This window comes from Crinia signifera, chromosome 1 (assembly GCF_055691185.1).
Source record: "Crinia signifera chromosome 1, ASM5569118v1, whole genome shotgun sequence".
Taxonomy (NCBI): Eukaryota; Metazoa; Chordata; class Amphibia; order Anura; family Myobatrachidae; genus Crinia; species Crinia signifera.
This window is the reverse complement of record NC_139217.1, coordinates 217,607,507-217,631,961: the sequence shown is the minus strand read 5'-3', so window position 1 is coordinate 217,631,961 and position 24,455 is coordinate 217,607,507. Positions and strand designations below refer to the sequence as shown.

Here is a 24,455-nt window from a genome sequence, read left to right as displayed (position 1 = left end):
GATGTGCACAAGATTGGTTGGCCTGCCTCTAAGCAGACCATTGCTAGGTGGTTGCGTCCTGTCATTGCCTTTGCATATACTAAGGCGGTGCCGGCCAGGATTAATGCGCATACCACCAGGTCGGTCGCCACCTCTTGGGTCGGTTCGACATGGGGCCACAGCTGAGCAGGTTTGCAGGGCCGCCACTTGGTCATCTGTTCACACTTTTGCCAAATTCTATAGGTTCCATGAGTTTGCTTCGGAGGACGCATCATTCGGGTGAGCAGTGATGAGAGCTGCAGACCTGAGCGTACCCACCCAAAGGACCGGCTCTGGAACGTCCCAATGTTGAGCTGTGTCACCAGGACCATTGAAAGAGAAAAAGGGATTTTTGTAAGAACTTACCTTTCGAATCCCTTTCTCTGATATGGTCCTGGTGACACAGCGATCCCTCCCTTACGCTCAGTAAGTATGCCAGTGTTCATGATGTTTCATGTTATATATGGTTTAAAAGTTATTTTTGAAATTGTGCATATAATATGTGCAGGCGTTTGTACTGAGTTAATGTATTCCAGTGGCTTTGAAAGATTGAACTGAGGAGTCTGGGATGCAGAAGGGAGGAGCCTACCTCCAAAAGCTTTAGGATAGGTGCATGGCTCCTACAGACCCTCCTACATCCCAATGTTGAGCTGTGTCACCAGGACCATATCAGAGAAAGGGATTCGAATGGTATGTTCTTACAAAAATCCCTTTTTTTTACGGTTGCAATATGGAGCGGGATCCGGAATGCAGGGTGGCCTTTCTCATCGATAATCAGATACTTTCTGGGGTATATTGGGGGTGTGGAATCTTGAAATGCACACCCTATTAATGCACACCCTATTAATGTACATGTATCATGAGGTGCTATCATGCTAGTTCTACAAAGAAGGACATGCACACTCCATAATATTAAACTCTGCTATCTCATATTGAGCATATGGAGGTTCTTGGAATTTTTGTTGGCCAAGAAATACTAGCCCACCAACCGCATCTGTGACCTCGTATATTTTCTGGTGGGTCCATAATACTAAGTCTTAACCTGGGTCACAGCACCCCAAAAAAGCCAGTCACCCCAGCACAGCACACAAGTGAAAAAAACTAAGGTATTAATGGGTTAATAAGAAAGAAGCAATAGCAGGGGTTAAAAAGTGTCAGATAAGTGAAAATGCTAGAAAGTATAATTAGTGGAAAAATAAATAAATAGTGCCAAATATTGTAAATATTATGGAAAGGAAACCCAGCTGCGCCAACACAAGGGGAGCCGCGCCCCAAATCCATCCCTAAGACTAGCCTATTTTACAAATTTTCAGTACTTAACTTAATTGTGCCTTTAGTTTTAGTGCAGCCTGGATACCAGGGATCAGACTGGTTGGACCATTTAGATCAGGTGGGCATGGTGCTGCTTCAAGGTGAGGGAGTCAAGGTGAACTGTATGTGTAGTACCCACCTAGAGTCCTACGCGAACCAGTATAGTGGAAAGTAATAGATGACAGTAAATATGCTCTACTCAGATGTTTCATTTACGAGAAAATGCCCAACTTAATTGTGAAGGCATAATACATTACTATGCATCAATGAATGAAAATGTGAAAATGTGAAAGAAATAGATGTGATTATGAATCAATAAAGGGTGAATTATAATGTATAGGAGACATTTATGACAGACCCATTAGGTGCCAGGATCTTTCAGATCAAGGCAGGCCATCCTTTAGGAAAACACTGTTAACAAAGGAAGTTATTCAGACCTTTTAGGTGTGAGTATATTTGGAGTGTAGATCCACCTACTCTCTTTTTAGAATAATTGTTTAGCTCTATCGCATCAACTTAATTTAACCGAGACTTGATCTATTATAACTGCTTGAATGCTGGCTACATTGTTTTGCTTGAAGACAATGGCGAGTAACTGGCCAACTTGATAAACCCTACTTTGATGGCCTGTCAGATTTCAGTTCTATGTTGGGCCATACACAAGGAAAGGTGATCAGATAAACTTCTCACATACAGAGATGTCTTTAAAATCGAGGTCTATTACTGCTATATTCTTATCCAAAAATTGGATATTGATACTACTAATTTTGTATGTAAATTTGACTACACTACCTAACTTGTTTTGCTTCCCAAAGCATCTTCAGGATCTCTCCATATTATCAACAGGTCCAAAACTACTTCAGTGTAAAACAACTTTTTCTCCATGAGGAACATAATCAGAGAAAGTAAATTGTATAGAACCAACATAAAAAACTACCTGCAGAAATAATTGTGTAGTTATGGGTTGGTGGTGCACCCAGCATTCAGTAAAAGTAACTGAGAAAGGGCAGAAGATATATACCAAATATAATTAGCAAATAAATCAGTTGGTGCATGCATCAAAAAACAACAACAATTGGCGGATATAGTAATAAATTGAATCAATTGCATACGATGCAAAAAATTATTTAAATCGCGATACCATAGAAACTAATAATATGCCATAGCACGAGAGTTATTAGTGGGATTCGTACACAATGTATCGCTCAATAAACACTGAAAATAGTCAGAACTGATGTCACAGTACGGAAAAGTCAGTATAACCATAAAAGACAGGTCGTACAGGATTGTGGAAAGAATTGCATCGAGATGCTGAAATTACACTCATGCAGAGGGCAACTCCTGTGCATCTGCTGTTTGTATGCAATGTATCTATGGAACCACACTTGAAAACTCACTTAAATTGGGTAAGGTACTAAAAGACTGGAGATTAGCTGAGGTAGTGCCAAAATTCAAAAAAGGAAAAAGGGATGACCCAGCTAATACAAGACCTGTGAGCTTAACCTCAATAGTGGGTAAATTATTTGAGGGATTTTTACGGGATGGTATCCAGGAATTTTTGTAGATCTTAATAGTTTAATTAGTATCAACCAACATGGGTTTGTGAAAAATCATTCATGCCAAACAAATTTACTAGGTTTCTATGAGGATGTCAGCAAAAATCTTGATAATGGAAAAGCTGTAGACGTGGTCTTCTTAGATTTTGCTAAGGCCTTTGATACAGTGATACACAAGAGGTTGATAAACAAAATGGAGGAACTGGGACTAGGGGTAAGAATTTGTAGATGGGTAGGGAACTGGCTGTGTAATAGAGAACAGAGAGTGGTTGTGAATGGAGCAGTATCAAATATGATAACAGTACTAAGTGGAGTACCTCAAGGGTCAGTACTAGTGCCCATTTTATTTAACATATTTATTATTGATATTGGGGTGGGAATACTCAGAAAAGTTTCCATCTTTGCTGACAACACAAACGGGAGCAGAGTAATTAGATCAACCGAGGATGTCTCCGCACTTCAGAACGATCTTAATAAACTAGATGAATGGGCGAACAAGTGGAAAATGAGGTTCAATGTGGATAAATGCAAGGTTATGCACCTTGGGAGATATAACCAATATGCTAGTTATAACCTTAGCGGGGAGGAATTGGGTAATTCAGAACTTGAAAAGGATCTAGGAGTCCAAATAAATAACAAATTGGGGTGCTGTGCTCAATGTCCTATAGCAACAAACAAGGCAAACCGAATACTAGCATGTATAAAAAGGGGTATGGAAACTAGCATTGGTTAGACCACATCTTGAATTTGGAGTACAATTCTGGGCCCCTCACTATAAAAAGGACACTCTATAGAACTGGAAAGAATCCAAAGAAGAGCAATAAAGCTAATAAAGGGAATGGAGAATTTAAGCTGCAAGGACAGATTGAACAAATTGGGATTGTTTACGCTAGAGAAGAGATTTTAAGGGGGGGACATGCTTAACATGTACAAATATATCAGGGGCCAATATACGGAACTGTCAAGCGCCCTTTTTACCACAAGGAAGGACACGTGGGCACGAGTTTAGATTAGAAGAAAAAAGATATAGTTACCTTAGAAGGAAAAAAAAATTCACGGTCAGGGCAACCAAACTATGGAACTCTCTTCCTGGTGAGGTGGTGTCGTCAGACACAATAAATACGTTTAAAATAAGGTTGGACAAACATTTATTGGTGAAAAACATCTAGGGGTACAAATAAGAATAATAATCTGTCTTTAAAATAAAATATCAGTTTTCACTGCATAAAACAAGACTTAAGCTAACAAACCAAGGTTGAACTGGATGGACGCAAGTCTTTTTTCAGCCTTAACTACTACTGTATGTAACTATGTAACACACTAGATATTCTCAGGGAGTCTCCTACCTTAGGCCCTTATTCAGAATCGTGCGGTACGGCCCGCGTGCGGCCGTACCGCCGATGTTTTTTGTCTGCACATGCGCAGAGGTCATTCTGCGCATGTGCAGCCCCCTTCGCCGCAGACGGATTTCGTCCGCCGCAAAGGGGGCGGATAGGGGCGTGAGGGGCTTCAGCCCCTCATTTCCCTATGTGTACGCCCCGCGTTTCATGGGCGTTCCCATGCAAACGCGGGGCGTATGCATGGTAATGAGGGCATGACGCCCTCATTACCATGACATGGGGGCGGAAAGCTGACGTCGCCGGATGTCAGCTTTCAGCCCCCTTACAAGCTCCCACACGGACGATTGTCCGTGTGGTCTGAGCTTGCGGGAGCTGCCGCGGCGTGCGGGCCTGCCTTCGATGGTCGTCGACCATCGAAGGCAGGGGGCAGCTCCCACCATGGTGGAGGCGTAGCCTCCACCATTTTTGAGCGGATCGCCAGCCGTCCGTGTATGGACGGCCGTGGCGATCCGTCTGGTGGGCGGCCCTTGGTTTGTGCGGTCGGAGCCCCGTGTGCGGCTCTGACCGCACCAACCAGAATAAGGGCCTTAATATGGTGCCACACCAGATATTCTCAGGGAGTCTACTACCCCAATACTTGCTTTCGCTTACAAGCTCGGCAGGCTTTGGGCACTGCAGTGAAGTACAGTATGTCGGTATATTAGTTGCAACCGCCAAATGAGAGTGCAAGGTTATCTGTAATTGGAGCTAAAGATAAAGGACACTTCTACTTTTGATCTGTCGCAGTGTGTCACCCTGTTACCAATCATATTACAGGGAAAACTGGATACATTTTTGGCCACTAAGGGAATCACATAGATGTGACTTACTCAAGTCTGTAGTTACAAGTCAAATAGGTTGAACTTGATGGACGAAAGGTTTTCATCCTTAATTTCACCTACATGCAGGGGCCACTGCATCCATCACATATGGGGGATAGAGTAGGTGTACTGGAGGAGTGGCACTTTAAGAAAACTTTACTGCTGCAGGCTCCTCCCTCCTCTATCCCCACCCAGACCCCAGTCTTAGAAAAAGTGGCTGGAGGAGTAGGTTCTCTGGGCCTCTTCTCCTCAGGGAGATTAGTTCTTATTTTTTTTATCTTATTTTTGATTTTTACTTTTTTCAACAACAGGCAGACTCCCCAGCAGGGTCTGCCTGCTCCGTGGGACCCTGGAGGGGAGCTGGCCACCACTGCCCGCAGTGCGCTTTCCATGCACCCGGCCACTTGTGGCACCGCACCAGGAACCCGCCGCAACTGCCCGCAGTTCGCGTTATGGGTCCAAGGCCAGTCCACTACTCCAGGAGTACAGATAAATTGATTTGCTATCAGGGCACTGAATCTTAGCGGCTAACAGCTGCACTGAAGGATGACTAATTCCTTTAGGTTGCTCAATAGTAGTAGGTTTTTAGTGCTGCGTTCTGCCTAAATGTTATATTGTGTGGGATCTGGTGTTAATAATAAAAATGGTTAATTGCAAAACACACTTTACTTGTGGATTTGAAAAAACATGAAAAAAATAAATATCCCAAATGTTCATGAGGAATATTTGTAAATTGTCTCCAATGTGAAACATTGGGGATTGTATGCGCATTGGAGACAATTTACAAATATTCCTCATGAACATTTGGGATATTTAGACTGTGCAATCGCTGCTAGCTACGCAGGTTATCAGAAGTTATTCACTCGTATGCAAGATATATGCAGATTTATGTTTTTATATGTTTTTTCAAATCCACAAGTACAATTAACCATTGTATTATTAACACCAGATCCCACACAATATAACATTTAGGGCAGTATTCAATGAGAAAAATTCGCCGTGTTTTATGGCAAGTTTGTGCTATTTTCGCGTTGGAAGGAGCATTTTGCTCTCCAAAAGTGAACCACCCTATTCAATGTGATATTTTCGCCGTCTTTTTAAGTGATTTTCGCCGTGTCTCTCCGTGTAGCAATTCTCCATCTTTTCATGGAGAACTGGAATGTGAACTTTTAAACTAAAAGGTTTTTTTTTAATTTTGGTGTAAAAAAATCAGGATTTTTTTTTTCTGTGAAGGGGCATGTTATTTTTATTCATGTGCTTATAGCACATGAATATATATTTAATTAAAAAATATATACTTTTTTTTTTACACAGAGCAGCCAGCAGGGGGCCGGAGCTCTCGAGCCGCTCATTAGATATTCATATATTCACTGCACCCGATCATTACATATGCAAGATCGGGTGCAGTGAATACTGTGTCCCCCGCTGGCTATAGGGGGGGCAGCTTGTGCTGCCTGGGTCCCGGGGAGCCCTCCTCCCCTCCACATATGTTCTGGGGCAGCCAGGGAGACTTTAATCTCCCTGGCTGCCACCGTCTCCCAGCTCCCTGCCGCGGACGCTCGTCAGCTGCAGGGGTTAAGACTCGCCGCGAGTGACGGCGAGTCTTAACCACATTGAATAGTGGGAACAGGAGTGGCAGCGAACCCTCCGGAACAGGGCGAGTGCATGGCGAGAGAAAAAATCTCTCGCCATGCACGGAGAATTTTTCTCATTGAATATTGTCCTTAGACAGAGTGCAGCACTAAAAACCTACCACTATTCCAGGAGGTACAGCAGCAGGAGCCGCAAGCTGAAGGTAAGCGGCGCTTTGCTTGGGAGTGGCCGGAGACAGGGTGGCGCACCGTCATTATATATATATATATACAGGTCCAAAGAAAGAGGCACTCCGGTAGTGATATTCAAAAGCGGTTGTATTGATAGCGCCAAGCGCTTTCGGGGATGAAAGCCCCTTCCTCAGGGCACAACAGCAACAACCAACATTACAACAATCCCCCAAATAAATACCTTATCCTGAGCAGCAGCCGCCCCTTCGTATCGCGCGCCGGCGTCCGACTCGCCGGAAGTCATCATCCAGGAACTTCCGGTGGGACGCGCTGTCAGCCAACGGGGAGCGTTCATGCGTTCCACCCGTCGCTGGCTTGCGTTCCACCCATCCTCCGGACATCCTCTTCCCTGCTGAGACCGTTGCCAGGCGCCCTATAGATACAAAATCTTTTGTATCTATAGGGCGCCTGGCAACGGTCTCAGCAGGGAAGAGGATGTCCGGAGGATGGGTGGAACGCAAGCCAGCGACGGGTGGAACGCATGAACGCTCCCCGTTGGCTGACAGCGCGTCCCACCGGAAGTTCCTAGATGACGACTTCCGGCGAGTCGGACGCCGGCGCGCGATACGAAGGGGCGGCTGCTGCTCAGGATAAGGTATTTATTTGGGGGATTGTTGTAATGTTGGTTGTTGCTGTTGTGCCCTGAGGAAGGGGCTTTCATCCCCGAAAGCGCTTGGCGCTATCAATACAACCGCTTTTGAATATCACTACCGGAGTGCCTCTTTCTTTGGACCTGTATGTAATATTGCAGAGTGCACCTGGATTTGGCCCATTGAAACGAGTGCCGACCAGCAGTGGAGATTTATTATATATATATATATATATATATATATATATATATATATATATAGCAGGACCTGACAGCCGCTGCTTCAGCGAGCTGTCGGGGACCTATTACACAGAGCGGAGGCAGTATACAGCGCTCCGCTCTCCTTCACAAGCGCGCCGGAGGGAGAGGGTGGGGCTTGGACGACTTCACATCTGGCGCCCTTTTCCTGTCTCCTCTCCACTAACGGCGCCACTACACAAGTCCCACTTGCTTTATACCTGGGGACCCAGTGATAGCACAGCATTGCCGCAGACACTGCAGTCCAGCGCTCCCTCACGTTCTGCTGGGAAGGTCTGTACGTTCTGTGAGGGGTTTGTGCCCTCTGATTTAGGGGGGTTTGTAAGGCTCCCCCTCCCTATCATAGCCCAGACTCTGGTAAAAGTCTCTGGGGTGCATAAGGGCTTTTTCTTCAGTGTGCCTGTGTATTTTCTGTGTTACTAATATCCTCTTTTACTAGCATTATGGCAGGCAAATCTACTTCTAAAGGCCCAACACCCAGTTTGAGCGGCTTTCAGCTCAAAGCCGCCCAGTGTGTATGGCCCGGCGATGAGAGGTGAGCGTTGCTGCGTGCACCTGCATCATCACCGGGAAAGCCGTTCATCTGCTGGTTATACCAGCAGATGAGCGGCTTTCAGGACGGCTATGCGCTATGCAAAGCTGTCCTCCCCCCTCCGTCGGCAACGGGCATGGGGAAAGCCTCTCAGTGTGTATGCACTGAGCGGTTTTCCCTGCATGCTGGGCATAGTCACCCAGTGTGTATGGACCTTAAGGCTGCTTTAAAAGTGTTCACTTGCAAGAAATGCAAGGAACAGTACACCCAGCATATTAAGGGTGTTTCCCTGTGTGAATCTTGCTATACTGCAGATCAGACACAGGAAGTAGAGTCTCAACCTCAGGCTTCTCAGCCTGATGCACCTGGGGCCTTACTACAAAATGTATTAGCAGGCTTAGCTGCAGAGTTAGCTGCTTCTCGCAAAGATAGAGAACGTTTTCAAACTAATCTCTCTCTTATAACCAATACTGAGCCAACCTGGGCAAGAACCCTTATTCAGTCAGTAGATTCCCTGTCCAACTCAGTAGCGGCCCTTCACGCCCGGCTCCTCAAAAACGGGTCGGGTCACCCATTTGTCTCCTACAGGAGTCTGGGAACGACTCTAATGATGACGCAGATATGCCCGCGTTGGATGATCCTGAACCCTTACAGGAGGAGGTTTTAAGTGAAGAGGACCCTTGGGTGGACGGCCTTATACAGGCATTCAGAACGACACTTAATTTGGTAGAGGAGGATACTCCTGCCCCTATGTCCATGGCACACAGAAACACCAGGTTACTTTTCCTGACTCAACAGAGCTGGGTAAACCTTTAGTGGCCGTGTGGAAAACGCCAAACAAGAAATTCCAGTTGTCCAGGCGCATAAAATTGTTGTACCCTCTCTCAGCAGAGTGTAGAGAAAAATGGGAAAACCCCCCTCCTGCTGATTTATCGCTGTCACGCTTGTCGAAACACACTACGCTCCCGGCCGCAGTGATGTTGAAGGAGGCTCCTGACCGTCGACTGGAAACTACGGTAAAGTAGTTTTACATTACCTCAGGGGTTTTAATCAGGCCGGCTTTGGCTTCGGCCTGGGTGAGCAAGGCCATGGAAAAATGGGTAAATGAGCTGGCTCTTGGTTTACAAGGCGGCAGACCTCGGTCGGAACTGCTCCAACTGGCCCTATACCTGAAGAATACAGCGCTATATACTGGTGAGGCGGCTGCAGATATAGCAGAATTAGGTGCAAAGGTTTCCGCATCAGCTGTCTTAGCCAGATGCACTATTTGGCTACGGTCATGGCAGGCCAAAGCTTATATAAAGAAGGCAGTTGAGGCATTACCCAACAATGGGGATATGCTGTTCGGCCCAGAGCTAGATAAGCTCATTGCGCAAGCCACAGGAGGGAAGTCTACTTTCCTTCCCTCATCGGCCCCTCCACCTAAGCGCCAATACACAGCCCCATCCTTTCATGCCTTTTGAGGCGGTGTAACCTTTAGAGGACGCTCCAGAGGTGGATTTGCATCCTTTTGAGGACGAAGAGGCAGAGGAGCTAGAGCTGCTGCTTCCATCGCCACCTCAGTCCGCAGAGCAGAACCTAAGGGTACAGACAAGCCTGTGGCATGACGGGCTTCCCGTCCATTTGGGGGACCCCAAGGTGGGCGCCAGATTCTCTTTTCCAAACAGTTTGGAAGTCTCACTGCAGAGAAAATTGGGTACTTCAAATTGTGGAACATGGCTACAAACTAGAATTTGTTCAACCACCCCCGAACAGATTTTTCACCACAGGCCTCCCTTCTTCGGCAGAGGCACAGTTAGCCATAAATGGATCTATCCAAAAATCCCTACAGGCAAGGGTTATTATACCGGTACCCCAAGCCCAGGAAAGACTGGAGTATTACTTCAATCTTTTCGTGGTACCAAAACCAGATCGATCGGTACGACCAATCCTCAATTTGAAGCATCTAAACGACTATGTAGTGTATCACTGATTCAAGATGGAATCCATAAGATCGGTCATTTCATGCTTAGAGCCAAGGGAGAATCTACTGTTGCTGGATATGAAGGATGCCTACTTACACATCCCCATCTGGGAACCCCACCAGAGGTTCCTACGATTTGCAATTCGCCACCAGCACTTTCAGTTCAGGACACTCCCTTTCGGTCTGTCATCAGCATCAAGAACCTTTACAAAGGTTATGGCTTGCATGATATCAGCCCTTCGGATTCAGGGGATAACAATAGTACCCTACCTAGACGACCTTCTCCTAAAAGCTCATTCCCCCCTAAAACTCCAGGAGGATGCCCGTATTACATGCCAATTTCTTGCACAGAATGGTTGGGTTCTTAACTTCAAGAAATCCCAGTTACAACCGACGCAGACAATCATTTTTCTAGGTCTGCTTTTCAATGTAGTACAGGAAAAGGTCTTTCTTTCTCTGACGAAGGTCACAGCTCTCCAGAAGAGAGTCGACAGGTTCTTCTACCTGGCAGAGTTTCGGTGCACTTATGCACAAAACTCTTAGAATTGATGGTGGCCTCCTTCGAGGCACTGCCCTTCGGAAGATTTAATTCCAGGACTTTTTTAAGGAAATCTCCTGGCACAATGGTTAGGGCCCCATCTTCACCTTCACAAGACCATTGTCTTCTCCAGGAAAGTGAGACTCTCCCTTCAATGGTGGCTCAACAACGCCAATCTGACACAAGGCCGCAGTTTCCAAATTGATCTCATGGCATCCAGGCTAAATCACATGCTTCCACAGTACTGTGCCAGATCTCAGGACCCTGCAGCGGTTGCGGTGGATGCCCTGTCCATTCCTTGGGACTACCACCTAGTCCTCCTGTTTCCACCTATTCCGTTAATACAAAAAGTACTCAAACGGATAAAGAAGGAGGCAGCGAAGGCCATTCTGATAGCCCCGGACTGGCCTTGCCGTCCTTGGTACTTCGACCTCAAGGATCTTCTGGCAGACAACCCTTGACGACTCCCGCTACGAGAAGATCTGTTGCTACAAGATCCATTTGTTTACCCCGACTTGCCTAGTCTGACGTCCAGACGGCATGGCGGTTGAAGCCGAACTATTAAAGAGGAGAGGTATACCTAGGGCTGTCCGGGCTTTACAGACGTATGTTCAGCGGACACAACATCTCAGGAAGTCTGATTGCCTTTTCTTGCTGTATGATGCACTGAAAAGGGTTGGCGAGCATCCAAGCAGACCCTAGCTTGCTGGATCTGTTGAACAATTAGAGAGGCCTATTTGTACGCACAAAAAAGGTCCCCTCGGGTTTGTCGGCCCACTCCACGAAATCTGTAAGTACCTCTTGGGCTATGGCTAGAGGCGCGTCTTTAACACAAGTGTGCAAGGCGGCCACCTGGCCTGGGTCAAACACCTTTGCACTTTTCTATAGGTTTGATACCAGCTCATCTACAGCTTTTAGCAGGGCAGTGTTGCAGGAGCCCCAGGTCTCTCCCACCCGGACTTAAAAGCTTGTATATATATCCCCATATGTGATGACTGTGGCGGCCCCTGCTGCATGTAGGTGAAATAAGGAATTTGGTACTTACCGATAATTCCCTTTCACCGAATCAGCAGGGGACACTGTACACCCACCCAGCACTGGTTCTTCTACCCTTTTGTTAGTGTTTGTATGGGTTTGACTGATATGCTCATTCTGTTTGTCGTTAAATATGCTTGTTGCATACTTCCTTTTTTCTTATAGGGACTATAGTTGTTGTTTTATGTCCTGTTTACAGTAGCATTTTCGCATTGTTGTGCTATGTCTACTAACCTTGTTTATGTTTTAAGCTCTTTTCCCTACTGGGTTGGCCCGGTCTCCCTTCTTCTCTCGGACACAGTTTTTCTAAGACTGGGATCTGGGTGGTTATAGAGGAGGGAGGAGCCTACAGCAGTAAAGTTTTCTTAAAGTGGCACTTCTCCAGTACACACACCTATACTATCCCCATATGTGATGACTGCAGTGTCCCCTGTTGATTCAGTGAAAGGGAATTATCGGTAAGTACCAAATTCCTTATTAATATGATAATTGCTTATGGAACGCCCAACATTTATATGGTCACGCTATAGATCATATACAATGTTGACAGTCACTAGGTCTAGATTGTCTATGTAATCGTACGTAGACACGTACACCATATATATATGTACCACCTTGCTCGCCATGCTTTGGGCATGGTACTCTGCGGCACTCAGTACACCAGGGGTGGCCAACCGGTCAGAGGTAAAGAGCCGAAAAATATCGGTAGTCAAGCTAAAGAGCCGACATCATGCGCGCGCCGCAGGCGCATGCACCAAAAAAAGGGGCGTAGTTTATTTTGACCCCTTGGGTGGGTGTGATACAAATATGCCTCCAATAGTGCAGTGCCATATATACATATGCCCCCCACGGTGCCAGGAATGCACCACACGGTGCCGGGTATGCCCCTATGGTGCCAGAAAGCTGGTATGCCCCCACAGTGCCACAAACTGCTATGCCCCCACAGTGCAAATTTCCCAGCAGCAGCAATCACCATTGCTGCTGCTGCCAGGCGGGGAGAGGACAGTCTGGTGTCCCCCTGCAGTCCTCCTGTCATGTCACTGATGGGAGGAGAGCACAGCACACCGCGCGTCTCCTTCCCCCTCACTTCCCTGTGACTGGGCTGTCCACCAATCAAAGCTCGCTGGCCGGCTCCTGATTGGCTGCTGGCCTGCGAGCTCTGATTGGCGGACGGCCCAGTCACAAGGATGCACAGTAAGGGGTAGGAGAGATGTGCGATGCGTGCTCTCCTCCCCTCAGAAGGAGAAGGGAATCAGGGAACCGGCAGCAGGGGGGACTGGGACGGACAGTGGGAGGCGGGCAGCAGTGGGAGCAGGAGCCTCACTTTACAAGGGGGAGAGCCGCATGAGGCTCAAGAGCCACGGGTTGGCCACCAGTGCAGTACACTATTATATTCTCACTCTATACCCACTTGGATAGTAAAGTATGAAAAAACTGCTTTTTTGGAGGGAAAAAAAAACATGAAAAAGCATGTAGACCTTTTTAACTGTTGACCTTGCCTATGTCGACCATAAGCTCATGTCAACCTTCTTTTGGCAGTGTCAACCTAAGGTATGTCGACCATTTTTCAGTGTCTACCTAGACATTGTCTATCTACTGAGTATACAGGGGGATGTGTTTGCATAGATGCAAACAAAAGACAAAAATGCTTTTCTGTGCACTCTTTTCTTTTTTTTTTTAATTAAGTTGTTTTTATCCAACAAGGTTAATCAGTGCACAATTGTACAGTCAGTAAGTATTGCATTGAACAAATGTAGTCATCATGGAAATAGGCAAGGGTTAATAAACTAAAGTTTTGCAGCAGTGTCCATGATTGAGTCTCTTGTTGCCTTGTTACTGATATTCGCTTGAGTAGGCATTAGCACTGCACACATTATGCAAATGAGTTGTCCAGTTATTGATTTACTTTTTCCCCTATAAACTTAGCCCCATACCCTTGATCTAGGGTAACTCCCGCCCTCCCCCCCAGAAAAAAAAAAAAAAAAACACAAGTAAAAATTATAGGATACAATCAAATGTAATAAGGGTGTATTACTACTAACAGGTTATTTGCTTAAGATGTAGGCTAAATGGAGAGTTGAGCTACTCAGACCAGAGGAAGGAAAGCAGTGGATCCGCGTGTTGCGTGAGCTGGGTCCTGCTGGGGATCAGTGGACAGGGCAAATCTCGAGGAGGTCCATCTATTCCACTTAGCTATATAGGGGGCAAGTGAGCCCCTAGACCTGTAAGTGAATCTCTCATGTCCCGAAACCTCGTTGACCAGAGCCCACCAGTGGTATATATTTGGGTAGGAGGTATCAAACCATTTTCTGGCAATGAGGACCTTGGCCAAGGAGGTCAGGCATAGAACATATTTATACACTGGAGGTGATTGGGCCTCCTCAAGGCCAAGAGCAAATATGCAGTATCTGGGGTCAATGGGGGGAAGAGATGGTTCGGTGACAGTTATATCAGTCCAAACCGCTTCCTAGAAGGCCAACACCGGCGGGCAGGACCAGAGCATGTGCCAGAAGTCCGCGCCTGGCGAGGCAGACCTAGGGCAAGCGTCGTCATCTCTGAGGCCTGCTCGAAACATAGATACCGGAGAGCGATAGGCCCTGTGGAGTACATAGAATGAAATTTGTTGGTATTTCAAGCAGGGGGTCGCGTATCTGACCGAGTCAAGGATCTCGGCCCACTGCTCCCCATCCAGAGTGCCAATGTTGATTTCCCATTTGGATTTGAGGGGGTTAAGACTATTGGCGTCTACCTGACTAACAATGCTTTTATATATAGTAGAGACCTGCTTTGTCGTGGCCAGATTTTGAAGAAGGGGAGTCAGAGGTAAAGGGGGGAGTGCTGGTAAACTGAGCTTGAGCGGCGTGTCTAAGTTGCAAGTAGCGATAGAAGGATCTATTCGACAGTTTAAATTCCCCCGAGAGTTGTTGGAATATTTTAATGGTACCCTCTAAAAACAACTGGGAAATGGACAGGAGACCCACCCCCAGCCAAAAACAATCGGAGGAAAGTTGTTTAAACTCAGGGTATGCCTTATTGTGCCACAGAGGGGTCTCCCCATCCATCCCACCCCAACCGCAAATTTTATGGGCTTGCCGCCAGACCAGTAGTGCCTGTCAGAAGAGAGGGGAAAGGGTAGGTGTGAAAGGAAAGGACAGAAGAAATTGCAGGGGAGGGACGGGACCCCACACACTCGGCATAGGAGCACTCAAAGGTAGTTCCAGACCTACCCAGTATCCAGTCTGATAGATGCATTAGCTGGGCTGCTAGGTAGTAGGCTCGAAAGTCCGGGAGTCCCAGTCCCCCATCAGCTCTGGGTTTAATGAGAGTCCTCAAGGCGACTCTAGGTGGTCTATTCGCCCAAATGAAGGACGAGAGAAGAGTATTAATGCTCGTGAAGATATATTTAGGTATGTATATCGGGGAGTGTTGCAGCAGGTATAGGTATTTGGGGAGAATAGTCATTTTAATAAGATTAATTCGGCCCATAACGATTAGGGGGAGCTTTTTCCATTGGTGTATTTTATTCTTCAATTCCGCAGTGACTACATCAATGTTAAGGGGTAAAAAGTCAGACACCCTAGGGGTGATCCAGACTCCCAAGTATTTAAATTTGAGGACCCACTGAAGGGGGAGGTCAATCTATCTGGAATTTTACCCGAGAGAGGAAGAATACTCGACTTCCCCAGTTTATAAGCAAGCCAGAGAAGGACCCAAAGGACTCCACTATCTGCAACATTGCTTCCAAGGAAGCCTCAGCATCATTGAGAAAGAGAAGAGTGTCATCGGCATATAGGGCAACCACATCCTCCCATCCACCCAAGGGGATACCGCGAACCACCAGGGAGTCGCGGAGCATAATGGCTAGAGGTTCAATGGCAAGGGCAAAGAGGGCAGGTGACAGTGGACAGCCCTGCCTGGTGCCCCTGCCAAGTGGGAACGCGGAGGTCACAAACCCATTCACCGATATACGGGCCATGGGGGAGGAATATAGCAGGCGGACCCAGGTAATAAAGTTGGGGCCAAAGGCGAAGCGACGCAAAACCTCCCACAGATAGCCTCACTCAACTGAGTCAAAGGCCTTGGCGGCATCAAGAGAAACCACCACAGCCCCCGACCCAGCGCCCATGCCCCCCTGCAAATGGCAGAAGAGCCTCCTAAAGTTCTGAGTGGTGGATCGGCCCGGCATGAAGCCGGATTGGTCCTCATGGATAACTGAGGTGACCACCACATTAAGCCTAGTAGCTAAAATTTTGGCCAGTATTTTCACGTCTGTCGAGAGGAGTGATATGGGACGGTAAGAGTCTGGGAGGGTGGGGTCCTTCCCAGGTTTAGGGATTACTACAATAATGGCCTCCGCCATGGATGGGGGGAGAGCACCATCCTTTCCTAGATCAGCGTATAACTGTAGAAGATAGGGTACAAAATAATCTTTATACTTTTTATATACCTCTATATACCATCGCTGCCAGGGGCTTTTTTATTTGGGAAGGAGGCAATAGCGGACTCAATCTCAGAGGTCGTTATATCTGCCTCCAGAAGGTCTACTGACTGCTGAGAGAGGGGAGGTATATAGACTCGTGAGAGGTACTGCTCCAGTTGGTAAGTAGTGTATGTCGCCCGGGATGAATATAGTGAGGAATAGAAGGATAGGAAAATTTGGGCAATCTCAGGTGTGGTGAAATGTTTCACTCCCTGTGAATTGCATATTTTTGAATGGAGCCGGATAATCTATCATCCCGGGCGAGGTATGCCATATAGCTTCCCCCCACATCTGATTGGGAGTACCTAGCGTGCGCTGAAAAAAGAAGTTTACGCTTGGACTTATCAAGTAGGTGGTCAGTCCATGATTTACGTGCCACATCCCACCTTAATTTGTCTTCCACGAGGCCAGAACTCAGGTATGTACTTTCGCTCTGAGAGCACAGGTTTTCTAACTTAGTCTCCTCCTCCCTACCAGCTTTTTTGATAGCTATTCTTTTAATAAGGGAACCCCGGATAACAGTTTTAAATGTCTCGTGTCTAATAATAGGGTTAGTGCACGAAGCATTGTCCACGTGGAAATCCGACCACTCCCCAAGAAGCACATCACCGTCTGTCAGTAGAGTAAGCCAAGAGGGATAAAGCTTCCAGGTGCTTGCACCTCTAGAGGGCATCAGGTCCAATGTAATAAGCACAGGGGAATGATCCGATATCCCTCTCTGGAGATATTCTACTAATGTAGTTTTAGGTAGCAAGTCTGGAGAGACCAATACAAGGTCTATTCTAGATAAGGATTGGTGTCTTGCCGAGAAGCAAGAGAATTGCCTCTGGTTCGGATTTCTGTGTCTCCGGGCATTTATTAGATCAAGTTCGTTTATCAGTTTGGCGAACGGAGTGGGGGGGAGGGGGGGAAGGGCTGGGGTTGCCAGCACCAGTCCACCTGTCAAGAGATTTATCAAGGATATTGTTGAAGTCCCCTATACAAACAACAGGGGCTGAAGGGAAGGAGGCGAGAAACATCACAGCCTTCCTAAGGATATCGTTATTATAGGGGGGAGGAATAGCTAGAATATTCATAATGATGTGGTTAACGCTGGCTCTAAGGAATATATAACGGCCATATTGGTCAATTTGATGATGGGTGAGGTGTAAATTGATGTGTTTTTTAATCAGTATTGTTACTCCTCTAGCATTATTAGCGAAGGTGGAATGAAACATATGTCCCACCCAGGGTTTTTTAAGCGACAGTGTCTTAGTGTCAAACAGGTGCGTTTCCGAGAGGCACACCAAGTCAGCTCCGTGTCTTTTGATCTCGAAGAGGACAAGGGAGCGCTTAAACCGGTCATTAAGACCCCTTACATTCCAGCCAACTATGCGGAGCCCCGCTACACCCTGTGAGTGAGACATGACAAAAGAAGGATATGGGAAGGCAAGGGTAAGAGATGGTTGCCAGTGAGGCCAAAGGAGGAAAGACAGATCATTGGAGAGTAGGAGAGAATGGGTAGTACTGGGAGCACAAATTTCAAACAGACCCTGTCCATCCCTGCACCACCCAACCAAGTGTGAAAGTAGCAGAATTGCGTCTCCATCGCCTGGGGTCATGGTCATAGTAGTCAGTATAAGCACATCTTATGAGCATCGTTTCCATATTATTATGTTATAAAAAAAAAAAAAAAAAATAGTAAAAACATCAAAAGGAAAATCCCCAACTCCCTAACCCTCCCGGTATACCTATCAAACATTAGATACACTTTGGATCCCAATAAACAGCTAAAACTAAATCCACTCAACCAGTAAGTAAACTATGTTAACCTAGGGGTATAGAGACCAGTGGTCACCTATAAAAGAAAAAACTATTTCCTTGCATTGAGCTCCTTTAAGAGATAGATATCCTGTGCTGAATAAAGATTATAGCAGAAGAAGGATAACGTTACCTGGACCTTAAGCAGAAATAAACATTAATAAATGTGCCAAAAGAGACAAATGGCCCACTTAGCATGGATAAGAACCGTTATGCTCACGAAATTAATGTCAGTTTGGCCGCTGTGGCCTGCGGTCCAGCCACTGCTCAGCCTCCTGAGGAGAATTGAAGAAGTGGGTGCTGCCATCCGCCACAACCTGCAGACGTTCTGGGAAGAGCATAGAATATTGGACTTGACGGTCGCGCAGCTTCCTCTTGACCTGGAGAAATTGGGCACGTGTTTTCTGGATGTCCGCTGCAAAATCTGGGTACGCTGCCACCACCTGGTTGTCAAAATTAAGAGGGCCTCGTTCACGAGCCAGTCGGAGCACCGCATCTCTGTCTTTGTAGTGCAGGAAGCGGGCGATGAACGTGCGTGGGGGTGCGCCCGGTGGCGGAGCCCCGGTAGGTAAACGATGAGCCCTCTCCACGGTGAAGTGTCGGCTGAAGTCCTCAGAAGTAAACATCTCCAAAAGCCATCTCTCGAGGAATTTCTCAGGGGAGGAGCCCTCCGCTCTCTCAGGAAGACCTACAAACCGGATATTGTTACGGCGTAGACGCCCCTCCATATCGGATAGTTTGGTTTTGACAGCCGACATCTGTGAGGTGAGATCAGCAACCGCAGATTTGAGAGGGTTAGTTGCATCCTCCAGGTCCGATATGCGGTGCTCCGCCTCTCCCACGCTCTCCCTGACTTTTTGCATATCATGGCGGATGAGGGAGATATCGGATTGGACCTGGCCAATTTTGTCCATGACTCTGTTCAGATGCTGATATGGCTAAAAGGATCTGTTGGGTGGATTGAATGGGATTTTCAGCAGGAGGTGACTCCTCCTCTGTCTGAGGGGATGGAGGGGGGTTTGAGGATTGGGAGGACTGCGCTGAGGAGGATTGGGAGCCGCAGGCGTATTTCTCCAGATGTGGTGCCGGTTTTCCCCATGGCTCGGGATGGTGGGTACAGCAGCCCCCGCTGTATATCAGAGAGGGGGTAGCAGGCCAGGTATTAATGGCAGGGGGAAGAAACGGCAGGGAGTCTCCAATCCGGGCCCCTTAACCAAATGCTGGGTGTAGCGGGGGGCAGGGGTGCCACAGAAATCAGAGGGTAGCAAAGCCACTGCAGCATGGGGTCCCTCACTCAACGCTGGGTATAACGGTGGGTAGAGTCCCAAAAGCAATATCAGAGAGTCACAAAGCCACTGGAGCATAGGTTCATGAACCAAGTGCTGAGTATAATGGAGGGCAGAGTCAAAGTGGCAATATCAGAGAGTTGCAGTGACACTGCAGCGCCAGCCCACCCACCCAGTGCCGGGTAAAGTAGAGGGCAGAGTCACAGAGGCAATATCAGGGAGACACAGAGTCACTGAGGCACATGCCCACCCAGCAATTGCTGGGTATAATGGAGAGCAGGGTCACAGAAGCAATATCCAAGGGCTGCAGGGGCACTGCAGCACCGGTACATCCACCAAGTGCTGAGTATAGTGGAGGGTCACACAAGCAATATCAGGGAGACACCAAGTGTAATGGAGGGCAGAGTAATGGGTGTAGTGGAGGGCAGAGTCTCACAGAGATTTCAGATAGCACCAAAGGCACTGTATGGGCTGAGGAGAGTTTGTGAGAGGAGGATGTGCATAAAGGGCAGGTCTCTGTTGCGCAGTACTGACCAGGGGATCAGGGCTGATCAGGGCAGGCTCCGCAGGGATGATTAAAAATGGCGCCGCCCGCCTCCACCATCAATTAGACCGGCGCCAAGCACCGGACCGGGCGCACAGGCCCGACTCACCAGCTCACCGACCGCTGAGGGGGACTGCTGCCTTCCAAAGGATGTCAGTGTGGGAGGCGCTAGATCCCCGCGTCCAGTCACCTGCTCCAGGCACGAGCAGCCGAGCAGGGGGATGGGGCGCGCGTCGGAGCCGCGCGCCGGGTCTTCAGGCGGGCGGCAAGGTAAGCGGCAGGGGAGAGGCGCAGGTCACCAGGCTGTCCTCCAGAGAGGGGGGAGAATCCCAGAGAGCCTGATCCCCGTCCGCTCCGGTCCCCAAGATGGCGGAGTCCGTTCACGCTGGACCAGCAGGCCCCACCACCAAGCCTCTCCGGGTCAGCTGTAGGACAATTCAAACAGCACCACAAGCTCCAGCTGAGGTATATAGGGGGTTAGACGAGTCCAGGTAGTTAGTAAGGCACAGGAGTAAGGATTTTTTGTCGGATTTATGAGGAGCTCTATGAGGGTACTACCGCTCACATGCTTGGCCAAGCCACGCCCCCATTTAATGACAAATAGGGTGAGACGGTTTTAAGAAATTAAAAATGTACTTTTATTAGATCTCTTAATAAAAGGGCATACATACCAAAAGATGTATGCAACCATCCCCACTGGCAATGATTTCCAGATTTTTACTGCTCTATTGGTGACAAATCCTCCTCTTAATTCAGTACAGAATGTATTTTCTTCGAGCCTCAGTACATGCCCGCTTGTCCTAAGTATAAGCCTGTTACTGAACAAATCATCTCCCAGTTTCTTATGATTTCCAATACTTTATCTGAACATACTAATCATATCACTCCTAACCTCTGTTTCTCCAGTGAAAACCTATTTAGCCTGGTTAGCCTTTCTTTGTATTCTAGTGATTTGAGACCTTTTACTAGTTTAGTCGCCCTTCTCTGCAGCTGCTCCAATTCATTTATGTCCTTTTTAAGGTGCGTGCCCAGAACTGAACATAGTATTCTAAGTATGGTCTCACACTAATGCCTTGTAAAGAAGCACTATCACATTGGCATCTCTTGAATCCATTACACTGTTAATGCATGCCAGTATCCTGTTTGCTTTTGCTGCTGCACCTGAGAATTGTGCACTATTACTCAATTTATTAACTACTGTATGATGACCCCTAAGTCCTTATCCACTGCAGAATTCCCTATATTAGCTCAATTTAGCCTATAAGTAGATTGTTCATTTTTGTTCCCATAATGAATTATTTTAAATTTTTCAACATTATACTGCATTTTCCACCTTTTCCACTTTAATTAAGTCGCTTTGTAGTTTATCTACATCCTCTCCTGAGTTAATTTCCTTACTCAATTTCATGTTGTCCGCAAATATTGCACTCTTATTGTCTGGTTTACTACCTATATGGTAATAGATACATTAAACAACGTTGGTCCCAATATTGAACTCTGTCCCTGATTGTGCAACCAGTTTTTAAGGCAATTACAAATTGTTTCTCCTACCTCTCAGTTACATAGATTTATTAATAACCTTTTATGAGGCACTGTGTCAAAAACTTTAGTGAAATCAAGGAGTATTACATCAATAGATTTCTATAAGTCCACCCCCTACTGACTTCTTCATAGAAGCTAATTAAATTAGTCTGGCATGATCTTTTTTTGATAAATCCAAGCTAACCCTAATATCAATTATTTTCAGATGGTATCACCACTTAAAGGAATCTCTGTTGCATTTCAATTATGTTTATTCTTTAATTGAGGTGTCAGAATAATTTTTCATTGCTCTTATGAATGTGATACAGAGAGACTCTTTTTTGAGTGGTTTTGGGTAATAACTGTTCTAGTTCAACTGAGTGTTATGATCTGTAATTTTTTATATACATTGGTATTCATTCAGACCTTGAGGTTTCAAAATGGTATCAGTTGTTAACTAGATATAATTATGGAATACATTTGTATTGCAGAGTTGCGGAATGCCGGCAGTCAAAAGACGTACCGCGGCAGTTAGAATCCGAAGGGGTTTGGTAAGTATACTTAGTTACGCAATCACACTACCCTCCCTAACTCATGCTTAACCCTAACTACCACCCCCCCCCCCCCCCCCGTAGTGCCTAAACCGCAAAACCCCCTCTGATCCCAGCATACTTATGATTGGAGCATTGGCTGCCAGGATTCCTGTGTCTGCATTTCCAATGATGTCAGGATTCAGGCACTGGTGTTGCGCTTGAGATTCAGTGGATGGATTTTGACTGCTGGCATCACGACTGTCGTAATGCTAAACACATCCTATAATTGCATAACCGTGCCCTCTCTAGTATGTCATGGGTAGATTTATGGAGTGGGCCAGAGGATAAGTGGCCCATGGCAACCAATAAGCACTGAAGTAACATCTGTAATTTTCATAATATAAGATTCATAGCAGCTGATTGGTTACCATGAGCTTCTGGCTCACTTCTCCCTTATCACTGCTTTGTACATATAATGCTTTGTCACTAAATCAGTAAGAAGTTTGCCTTTGGTGTCAGCCATGCGAGGGGACAGCGGTGCACTATTTTGGTGTCCGTGTTGACATCCAGAACAAAAAAATGCACCTTACCCTTACCTGTATATGGTATACAATAAAGAGATGTGAATTTGGTGTGAGAAGGTATAGGCCTTGGATAAAATATCCTGTATTTCTCTTTCATCCAGCAGGGGCCACTGGCGTTCACAATGGGTAATAGAGCTTGGCTTGCTGGGAGCTAGCACACTAAAAAAAAACTTTAGAAAAGACTGGCTCCTCCCCTCTATTACCCAGCAACCCCCAGTTAGATTTTTGTGCCCAAGGGAGCTAGTCACAGTGGAGTACTGCTCCACATAACTTGCACATATATATATAAATTTTTTCTTTATTTTTTTTTATATATTACTCTCATTTTAAACTTTCAAAGCAGCCCTTCCCAGCTTCTTCAAAAGCTTGGGTCCGGGTCTGAAGCGCCCTGGCAGCAGCCAGACTTCGGTCAGGACCTCTTTAAAGGTGCCTGCCGGGACGTGCTCAGTGTGCCTGCGGCCCCTGGACAAAGGGGCCGTCATACACCGGAGAAGCAAGCCAGCCTCAGCGGTAAGTAACCGCATTGCGCCCCCGCGACTGCCCCCGCTCCAGCTCCGACGCCTGTCACCGCTGATATATGGCGTCTCTCCCTCTGACGCGGCGCACGTGCTCCCCGGCGGGCGGAATGATTAGCGCTACTAAGCGCTTTGATGGCCGCCTGCTAGAGCCGGCGTGGGGAGAGGGAGACGCTGAAAAAGGCAGGTGTCTGCGCGCGGGGAAGAGAGTGGGGTTGAGCACGCGGCGGGCGCCATCTTGGAGGTGGCAGGCTAGGCGCAGCCAAGTTATATGTACTGTAGATGCAAAACAGTACATGTCTTTTAAAACTATGCTGTTTTTTCCTATACAGAGGATCACACAGCTGCAGGTCAAGACCTTGCTGCAGTGGTAACCCCTTCCTTGCTGACTGTAGTGGGGAGTTTTAGGGGTTTCCTTATTGTGGGTTTAGGCAGATTCCCTCTGGTGCCCAGCAGCCCCTGGTCTCCCTGCTTGTTCACTATACTGTGGTGTGTCTGAAGTGTGTCATTAACTGGTACTTCTGTGGCTGGAACGATGACGGGCAGGTCTTCTACAAAGGCAGCCCAGAAGGCATTTGCTTGTTCCTCATGTGGGGACAAGTTTACTCAGTCATCAGAGACTAGAAGCACCGTATGTACAAATTGTTCCTCACATGTGTCCACAGAAGGGGATCCTAGCACAGCCCCATCGTGGGCCTCTCTTTTGACAGGCGCTATGACTAACCTGTCAGCTGAGTTAGCAGAAAGCCGTCGGACTGAGCCGGCCTGGGCGGCCTCCCTAACAAGGTCGGTTGATCATTTTATGACAACTCTCACTTCGGCCCCTAAGACTCCGGTAGTTAGGGCCAAACGGCCCCTCCCAATTATCACCTCCGACGACGAGGATGGTCCTCAGGAGGAGGCTGAGGAGGAGGAAGATGAGGAGTGGGAGGAGCTACCTGAGGAAATTCCCGAAAAGCCAGAGCCAACACACTCTGGGGTAGATTCCCTTATCCTGGCAGTACGCCAGGTTTTAAATATCCCTCAGGATCCCATACAGGAACCTCAGGAGTTTGACTTGTTTGGTAAGGAACCTTCCCCTAGGGCAGTCTTTCCTTTCCCAGGACAAGATCAGTTGGCAGCGCCCTGGAAAACCCCAGACAAACGTTTCATTACCCCTAAACGTTTTTCAACAATATATCCTTTCCAGGCTTCTGCATTCACCAGATGGGAGACTCCACCTCCAGTAGATGCCTCGGTATCCCGTCTGTCAAAGAAGACCACGCTGCCGGTCCCTGGAGCTGCTTCGCTAAAGGACCCGTCAGACAGAAAGCTGGAGGCGACACTGAAGGCAGTCTACACTGCAGCAGGTACTCAATTAAGACCAGCT

At 47.2% G+C, this 24,455-nt stretch overlaps 1 protein-coding gene across 1 annotated transcript in view; it reads left to right on the top strand.

Annotated features, from left to right (window-relative positions):
* Positions 1-24,455, top strand: part of LOC146064789 (uncharacterized) — a 382,419-nt gene that overhangs the window by 44,071 nt on the left and 313,893 nt on the right. The window contains exon 3 of the mRNA XM_083178664.1: positions 21,946-22,005. Coding sequence (XP_083034790.1) covers positions 21,946-22,005 — 60 coding nt within the window. The remainder of the gene's footprint in view (positions 1-21,945; positions 22,006-24,455) is intronic.